The 8,689-nt window shown below is 68.7% G+C and overlaps 1 protein-coding gene across 1 annotated transcript in view; it reads right to left on the bottom strand.

Annotated features, from left to right (window-relative positions):
* Positions 1 to 5,793, bottom strand: part of MUC2 (mucin 2, oligomeric mucus/gel-forming) — a 20,592-nt gene extending 14,799 nt beyond the window's left edge. The window contains exons 1-15 of the mRNA XM_029957053.1: positions 5,718 to 5,793; positions 4,645 to 4,915; positions 3,970 to 4,084; positions 3,636 to 3,726; positions 3,451 to 3,560; positions 3,133 to 3,343; positions 2,724 to 2,849; positions 2,055 to 2,172; positions 1,704 to 1,845; positions 1,508 to 1,615; positions 1,352 to 1,421; positions 1,092 to 1,229; positions 833 to 997; positions 316 to 410; positions 1 to 109 (exon numbers count right to left, since the gene is read on the bottom strand). The exon at positions 1 to 109 is cut by the window's left edge and continues 1 nt beyond it. Coding sequence (XP_029812913.1) covers positions 1 to 109; positions 316 to 410; positions 833 to 997; positions 1,092 to 1,229; positions 1,352 to 1,421; positions 1,508 to 1,615; positions 1,704 to 1,845; positions 2,055 to 2,172; positions 2,724 to 2,849; positions 3,133 to 3,343; positions 3,451 to 3,560; positions 3,636 to 3,726; positions 3,970 to 4,084; positions 4,645 to 4,915; positions 5,718 to 5,793 — 1,945 coding nt within the window. The remainder of the gene's footprint in view (positions 110 to 315; positions 411 to 832; positions 998 to 1,091; positions 1,230 to 1,351; positions 1,422 to 1,507; positions 1,616 to 1,703; positions 1,846 to 2,054; positions 2,173 to 2,723; positions 2,850 to 3,132; positions 3,344 to 3,450; positions 3,561 to 3,635; positions 3,727 to 3,969; positions 4,085 to 4,644; positions 4,916 to 5,717) is intronic.
* Positions 5,794 to 8,689: the final 2,896 nt, after the last annotated feature.

Raw genomic sequence — 8,689 nt, 5'->3', positions numbered from 1 at the left:
AGCCCCACAGCACGACGCCCTTGGCGGCGCAGGCACGGGCGTAGGAGGACAGGGCGGCGCACAGGCAGCCCTCGCTGCTCCCGCAGTTACACGTGTCATACTTGCACCTCTGGGGAATGGTGAGGGCGTGGTGAGCCGGGCACAGCCACATGCGCGCACATGCGCTCGCGCACACACACATACACACACGAGCTCGCACACGCTCCGCAGCCCCCAGGGCGCGCTCGTGGGCAGAGGTCAAGCTCAGCCCGGCGCACACGGCACGCCTTGCTGGCGAGGGTCGGGTGGGGGCAGGGCACGCGCGGTCCCGCTCACCTTGTAATACTCCGAGGGGTCCACGGCGGAGTGGCACCTGCCAAAGGGGGTCTCTGTCCTCTTCAGCAGGGAGCACCAGTGCTCGGCGTAGTTGGCTGCAGAGGAGGGTCAGAGCCTCAGCAGGCGCGGTCCCCTCCAGGAGGTCCCGGCTGCCTGGCCGCCCAGGCTGGAACTACTCCGTGCAGCGTGGACGGAGCCCGGTCCCCTCCAGCCCGATGCAAGTCGTAAGACGAGGCACCCTCCGCCACCCCTCCCTCCACCTCCCCTGACCCCGTGGGAGGTGAGGGGGGGAGGGCGTGTGTCATGTCACCAGCCCAGACCCTGGACGGGGGTCACCACCCAGTGATTAGTGAGCAGTCCCGGCCCCTCTGCTGTGTCTCTTGGCGGGCAGCCACCGCGAGCCGCCCTACACCAGCCACACGGCCAAAGCAGCAGGCGCAGGGGCCTGCCGCCCCGCCTCCTCCCAGCCCCTCCCAGCGCGCCCCCCGGGGGTCCCCTGCGCAGGGGCGAGCCTCACCGCTCTCGATGTTGAGGGAGCAGGGGTCCTCCAGCCAGTCCAGCTTGTCATGGCAACTCGACTGGGCCTTCCACGTGTTGGCGAAGCCGGCGCCCGTGGCCTCCACCAGCCCACCCGCCGTCTTGAAGTCGTCCCCTTCCAGGCCGTTGAAGTTCCCACAGAGGCCTGAGGGGCCAGGACAGGGTTGGGAAGGGGCAGGGCGCCAGGGGGCAGGCCCCGAGCGGGGTCTTCGTGGGGGCCGGCCGCGGGCACCACTCACCCTGCACGCGGCCCTGGGAGGCCTGGTCCAGCGTCACAAACAGCTGCATCACAGGCAGCAGCTGCACCTGCAGCCTGAGGCCGAAGGCGGTGCTCACCACCAGGTGGTGAGAGGAGGGCTGGAAGACGGAGAGGCTGGCTGCAAGGCAGGGGCGGGCCCGTCAGCGAGGGCTCTCGGGCTTCTGCCCTTCTCCCAGCACCCCCATCGGGGCGCCCGGCCACCCCAGTCAGCAGGGGAGGCCAGGAGTGGGCAGGACTCACCAGTCACGTGAGGCAAGTTCACCTGCAGCTCATTCAGCAGCACGCTGCCGTCCGACTTGAAGGCCACCACCTGCGGGACAGGCAGAGGGGACGGTGGGGCTGAGGGAGGCCCTGGGGGCCCTGGGGTGTCGGGCGGGGAGGGGCGGGGGCACCCACGTTCTTCTTGTTGTCAGCCAGCAGCACCACAGTCTTCAGGCAGGTCTGCTTGTCCGTCGAGCCGCAGGGGGTCAGCTCACCCAGGAGGGCGTAGGAGTCGTGGTCGCCCTGCAGGGGACAGGGGCGGTGGCAGCGACCCGCAGGGAGCCCGCCACCAGCCCCGGGGCCAGCCGTGCCCACTCGCCACCCACCCGGCTACCTTGACCAGCACGTAGTAGCAGTCTCCGTGGAAGGTGTACTTCTTCCCATCGAAGGTGGAGATGTGGGAGCCGCCCTCCAGGGCACAGGTGCCAGGGCACGGCAGGTCTTTGCACACCCAGCGGCCGGCGGTGCAGACGCTGTGGGCCGTGGGGCACAGGGTCAGGCTCAGGGCTGTCCCCTCCAGCCCACTGGCCCCCAGCCCAGGGCCCCCCTCAGCCCGCCGGCCCCCAGCCCAGGGCCCCCCTCAGCCCGCCGGCCCCCAGCCCAGGGCCCCCCTCAGCCCGCAGGCCCCCAGCCCAGGGCCCCCCTCAGCCCACCGGCCCCCAGCCCAGGGCCCCAGACCCACCACTGCTCGCAGTCATTGGTGACCTGCCGGCCAGGCGAGTACAGGTGCCCGTGGAGCCTACAGTGACACTGGCTCACAGGAACACACCCGGCGCCTGCGATGTCATCATACACGGTACCTGGACGGGACGGGACAGGATGTTACACTTGGCCGGCCTCGGGACACCCCGGAACCCCCCACGGCGTGGCTCCTGTGGGCGGGGCCACAGCCCCGGCTGGCCTTCGAAGGAGAGGCAATCCCCCAGGTGGGCCTGCCAGCCAGGCCTGCCCCCCACAGGTGCCTCTGGTCCTTTGATGACACCTGTGCCCCCACGCATCACCCGGCCGTGGGAGCACAGCCTCCACACCACCTTCCTGAGGCCTCAGGCTCTGTGAGCAGCCAGCAGCAGGACAGGGGTCCTCTGTGTGACGACCAGGAGGAGTCTCCCCATTGAGACTCCCTGAAGCCACCGCTCTGTGTGTTGGGGGGCAGGGGTCTTCAGCTTTTGCGTCCCTTCTACCCGGTGTCACGGAAGAGGGCACGGCCCCTCACATCCAGCATCATTGCCGCCCCCACCACCCGCACGGCCCCCCATCCCCGCTCCCGGGACACACAGGCCTGGGCGGAGCGCCTCAGGGCAGTGCCCCCCCCACCGCCCCCTCACCGCCCCAAAGCCTCCGCTGCACACACCTTCAGGGCAGAAACAGCCGTCCATCTGGTGCTCCTCGCACAGGTTGCTGATCCCCAGGTGTGAGCAGGTGTCCATGCAGGGGGAGCCACTCTCCAAGTAAACCATGTTGCCGGGGCAGCTCTTGGCTAGAAGGGCAAAGGCAGGTCCCTGAGTGGGCATGTACAGGGTGCAGGGGGGCCAGGGAGCAAGGGTGCTGGAGTGCAGGGGGGTGGGGGGGGCACAAGGGTGCAGGGGAGGCTGGGCAGGGGAGCTGGGTGCAGGGGGCAAGGGAGCAGGGCGGCTGGGGATCAGGGGGGCTGGGGATCAGGGGGGCTGAGATGCAGGGGGTCCGGAGTGCAGGGGCCCCGGGTGCAGTGAGCCAGGCCGCCCCCTCCCTGGGCGCCCCCGGCCCAGCGCCCCTGTGCTTACGGCAGAACGTGGCGGTCCTCCAGCTGCCGGGCCGGCCGCCGGCGTGCGAGCACTGGCGGGAGAACTCGGCAAGGGAGCTGCAGGCACAGGCGGCGCCCGGCGGGCAGTGGCAGCGGTCCTGCGCGCAGGCCTGCACGTACGGCTCCAGCGGCACCAGGCCCAGGCAGTTCTCGAAGGCCGGGCCTCGCAGCAGCCTCTCGCACTCGGCGCGCTGGCGGACGGAGCGGGCGCCTGGTGAGCGCGGCTCTCCTCCGAGGCACCCGGGGGCACCCCGACCGCCACCCCTCCCCACCGCGCAGGGCTCCCCCGGCGGCTCACGTGCTCAGAGCAGGACTCCCCCGCGGGCGCCTCCTCGGGGTCCTCGCACACCACCTCGGGCTTGATGATCTTCTGCATGTTCCCGAACTCGATGGCACTGAAGTGCGCGCCTGCGGGCACAGGCCCATCAGCGTGGGCGCCCGGGCCCCGCCCCCCGCCCTGCGAGCCCCCGAGGACGCCCTCACCGTCAGAAAGGAACTCCGAGTAGACCTGCAGGCCGTTGTAGTCCCCGCAGAGCCCACACGTGCGGTTCCGGAACTTGCCGTCCAGCTCCAGCTGCGGGGGGAGCGGGAGGCCGGTGAGCCGGAGGGGCCGCGGCCGGGCTGGGCCCCAGCACCGCCCTCAGCGGAGGCGGCTGGAGTCGGCCCCACGGAGTCCTGGCACCAGGGGCCACTGAGAACCGGGAGCGGAGTGGGGGTGGGCAAGGGGCCAGCCCGCCCCCCCCCCAGGCCCTGAGGGTCGGTCCACGGGCCCCTGGGCTCTGCTGAGATCCCCAGGCCGAGGCGGGGGCTGCCTCACCATGAGGGAGTCTTCCCGGTTCCACATGAGGGTGAGCCCGGCGCGGGAGTGGACCTTGGTGTAGACGTCGCTCTTCTCGATGAGCAGCCCGGGGCTGTAGTGCGGGGTGCTGACCCTGCGCAGGGCACGCCAGGCGGGAGTCACGCGCAGGCCCGCACAGCCACTCACCGCCCAGAGGGGACTGAGGCGGCACCTCCTGTGGGGGGCGGCCTCCACTCCCAGTGCCAGGGCCGCGGACGGTGCGGCCACCCTCAGGGGCAGCTGGACGGTGGCAGGTCAGCCCCTGGCCACCTGGGCGGGCTGGCCTCCTTGGGGCCTCCAGCTCCCTCCTCTCCCTCCCTCTCCCCGCCCCTCCTCGCAGGGGAAACAAAGGGCAGGCCCTGCTGGGGGGCGGGAGTGCTAAGCCGCATTGTGCCCGAGACAATGGGGGACAATGGCTGGGGGGGGGAGTCTTCCGCCTCCGCCTCCTCCGCCCCCTCCGCCCCCTTCCGTAACTGGAGCCTGGGTAACCGGGGGGCCTGGGGCCCCCAGTACGGGATGGGTGAAGCCCCTCGCACCCATGGGGGCTCCTGGCGGGGGCCCATCGGGTTTGCCGCATGGGTCAGTGACCGGAACTCAAACCCGACACGCCCCTAGCAGGTGGAGGGGCCCGCGGAGTGCCCCTGCCCCACTCACATGGCCCCATTCACCACAGCCAGCTGGCGGGTGAGGTAGATGGTGTCGTCTTTGATGGTCAGCAGGATGTACTCGACCTGGGGGTGGCCCCCATCCCGGCCCAGGCCCCGCTTCAGGTGCACCGCGAACTCCTTGTACGCGTCCCCGCAGTCCGACGCGAAGTTGTAGTCACACAGGCCGGGGAAGCGGAAGACGTCGCCATCGAAGGTCTTGTAGTGGAAGTCGCCCCAAGTGCTGCAGACGCTGTGGCCGTGGCTCCGGGCCCTGCCCTCTGGGGGAGCAGGGACACGCAGGCTGAGCGGCCTGTCCTGAGGCCCCACCCGGCAGCTGCCCTCAGGGGCCCTCCCAGAGCTCACCCTGCAGGACTGGCCACCCACCGCCCAGAAGGACATCTCCAGCCACCACACCCTCGCACCTAGCCTGGCACGGAATGCGGCCACTCTGCCACCAAGCTGGGCAGAGGGGGCTTTCCAGAACCTGGGCACCCTGTCCACCCGGCCCCATCAGCACGGTACCCCGTCCAGCCTCCCCCTGCTCCCACCACCCCGCACCCACCCGGATGTCTCTGGGTGCCCACCTCGTGTCCAAACATTTGGGGCCAGCTCCCCCCCACCCCCAGGGGCTTTGTCACCCAACCCAAACGGTACGGAGGCCTCCCCATCGTAGGCTCCCATTCTTCTCAGTCTGGAGTGACCCCTTCAGCATGCGGCCAGACAGCCCAGTCTGCGGAAGGGCTACCTTGGCCTTGGCCCTCCAGGGGCCCTGGCTCCCAGCTCCTCTCGGTTGCCCCTGCCCACCCCCCAGGCCCTCAGATAAAGGCCCAGCTCAGGTGCACCTGGAACCACGGCCCGGCCACACACTTTGGCCTGAAGATCACCTTCGAGGGGATGATAGGAAGCCAAGACCACCTCCCCTCCTTCCTTCTCTCCACCCACAGTCAGCAGGGGTCAGAGAGCAGGATGCCGACCGGCCGACCGAAGCTGCGCACCCCGAAGTCAGGGCAGAGGAGGGCGTCCTCTCTGAGCTGCCCCAGGCTTCCTGCCTCCAGGACATGCCACTGACCACCGTCTCACCTCTCTGGAGCTCCGCGCCCCCGGCTGAGCTCAGGGCCAGGCAGACGGCCACCAGGCTGGCTAGCAGCAGCCGCATGGTGGCTCAGAAGGGTGGCGGGGGAGAGCAGCAGGCGCAGGGGTCCGGGCCTTATATGGCCCAGCAGGACCGGCAGAGGCGGGGAGAGCAGGGGAGGGGCAAAGGGTGGGTGGGGCATGTGCCAGGTTATCAGGGAAACAGCTGTGGGGGCTCTGTGGTGTCACTTGGGAAATATTGATTCAAGTTATCTGTGGTTTATCTTTTTATTGAGCCCTCAGCAAAGCCAGCCCTCCTCAGGATGCTCCAGCACCCATGACCCCAGTTCCGACTAACACACACCCTCCCAGCGGAGTGCGGGTGCGGGCTGCCTCGGGAGGTCTGGGAACCCACATCCCACAGGCCCCTGCCCACCCTGTCCAGCCTCCCAGCAGAGCGAGGGTCACATGAGGCGCTTCCCCGAGGGGGCTCCCAGGCAGGACCACTGCCCATGTTTGCTCCTCTCTCTCTCTCCTCTCCCACCCCGGAGGCCCTGCCCCCACTGGTCCCCAGCCGCCCCTCCCGGGGCCCCAGCCCCCCAAGGCAGGGAATGTGTGGGCTCCGTGAGGCCCGGAGGCCGCCTCATCTCCCTGCTGGTTTTGGGGGGGCAGCTGTCTGCGTAACCTCAGGCCCCAGCTCCGCCCGCCCTCTAATCCCCTCCAGCTCCCAGGCTGGGCCGGTCTCTGGAATTACCTGTAACTGGAACTTGGGAAGCCCAGGCAGGGGACGTTTCCCGAAACACATCCTCTGGGGCCTGGAGGCCTGGCTGGAGGCTGGGAGAGGACACCCCGGAGGGGCGGTGGCCCCAGGCCGTCAGCCTCCCCCGCGGCCTAGAGCTCTGTCTCCTGCGGGGTAGAGAACGGAGTCTCAGGCTCCACAAACTACAATAAAGTCGTTCCCGAGCTTCAGGGGCAAGTGGGGGAGGGCGGGGGGGGGCGGCTCATCTCAACAATGCCGGAGACTCTGGACGAGGTGGGTGTCCAGCGGATGGGGGCGTCAGACACCCCACCTCCCTGAGCCAGGCTGCCCTCAGAGACAATGACCTCCTAGAGTCAGCACCTTGGCCTGCCGCCCCCGCCCCCGTGTGGGCCCTTCCTCTGCAGACAGGACCTCCACGCCATAGTGACAGCACGCAGGGACGAGAAGCCTGCCCATGCCACCTGATACTCCTGGGGGCCCCACTGAGGGGCCAAAACCCCAGGGTCTAAGAGGGTGACTGGGAGCCAAGGGCACTGAGCCTGCCACTCCTGGGGGCCTGGGATGCAGCCCCTTCCTCCCATCCCACTGTGCCACCAGCCCCAGGCTCGGGAGCTGTCCTCTCTGCAGGGACCCAGGGCCCTGGGCACCAGTGTGCAGCCTGAGCCAGGAGCAGCAGGGATTAGGAAACCAGAGCCCACTGGGCCAGCAGGTCCATTGTGCCACTTCCCCGTGGGGCTGAGCAGGCTGGCACTGAGCCCTGGGAAACCCAGGAACAAGGGCCCCTCACGGCCCCTGAGGCAGTGATTTTCCATGCCAGGCCTCCTCTGCCCTGCTGAGATTCAGAGAAATCCTGGCCCGACACTGGCCGCCCATCCCAGCCCCTCTTACCCTTAGTATGAGAAGCAGGAGTCCTCCCCTAGGATTGAGAAGGTGGGAGTCCTCCCCTGGGGTCTGAGAAGGTGGGGTCCTCCCCTGGGGTCTGAGAAGGTGGGAGTCCTCCCCTAGGATTGAGAAGGTGGGGTGTCCTCCCCTGGGATTCAGAAGGGGGAGTCCTCCCTGGGATTGAGAAGGTGGGATCCTCCCCTGGGATTGAGTAGGGGGGAGTCCTCCCCTGGGATTGAGAAGGGGGGAGTCCTCCCCTGGGATTGAGTGGGTGGGAGTCCTCCCCTGGGATTGAGAAGGGGGGAGTCCTCCCCTGGGATTGAGTGGGTGGGAGTCCTCCCCTGGGATTGAGAAGGTGGGGTGTCCTCCCCTGGGATTCAGAAGGGGGAGTCTTCCCCTGGGGTCTGGGAAGGTCAGCCCTACATCTCCTATGGGCAGAGCATAGTGCTGACCTGAGGCCCCGAGGTCTGACCCCGCTGCTCCCGGCCCCCGCCCCATTGCAGGGTCTCAGGTGGGGTGGAGGAGGAGCCGCAGACCGCCAGGCGCAGGGTGCAGGCTTGGAGCGCGAGGTGGGGAGCAGCCTGCAGGAGGCGGTGGGGAGCGCCCCGTCAGGCTGCGTGGACCAGCGCCACCCCACCCCCCCACAGAGTCCTGACAGATTCCCACGGTCGTCCCCACATCGGGCCCCAGGTCAGCCCTCTCTGCAGCAGGGCCTTCTCGCCGCGGTCGTGGGCCCCGCACAGCTGAGTCCGTGGGGCACAGGCTCCGCTACACACAGGACAGACTAACTGGAAAGTGCCCGAATAAGGCCACAGAAGCCCGGTGCCCTGAGCACGTACCCCCGTCATGGGGGTACGGACGTCGGAAGGGACCGTGTGCTCGGGAGGTCTCCCCTCTGCAGCCGGAGCGTTTTCCCCCCGGGCCCCACGGGACCCCTGTCCCCTGTCCTCGTGGAAGTCACCGCCCTGCCCAGCCGCAGCCCGGAGGCTGCTGAAGAGATGCTGAGTGCCCATCCGCGACAGGCGGCCCCCCAGCACAGGGCAGGGCACCCGGGGCCTTCCCACCAGGCCCCACACCCAGCACTATTTACCCTGACAAGACACTGTTCCCAAGTGTCACACCAATTACCACAGGGAGGAGGCCACAAAGACGTCATGAGACGTAGCCTAAAATGACTGTTCCAGTGCTTTCTGTCCATAAACCTGACTCATCAGGAAGTGGAAGGGGTGTGGGGAGGAGGGTTTGGAGGGGGAGGGGGAGGTTGGAAGGAGATTGTGGGGGAGGGAGGCAGTAAGGAACGGGCAAGGAGGAGGAAGAAGAAGAAGGAAGGAAGGCTGTG

Source organism: Suricata suricatta, chromosome 11, assembly GCF_006229205.1.
Source record: "Suricata suricatta isolate VVHF042 chromosome 11, meerkat_22Aug2017_6uvM2_HiC, whole genome shotgun sequence".
NCBI classification, from domain to species: domain Eukaryota; kingdom Metazoa; phylum Chordata; class Mammalia; order Carnivora; family Herpestidae; genus Suricata; species Suricata suricatta.
This window is presented reverse-complemented; position numbering and strand designations above follow the sequence as displayed.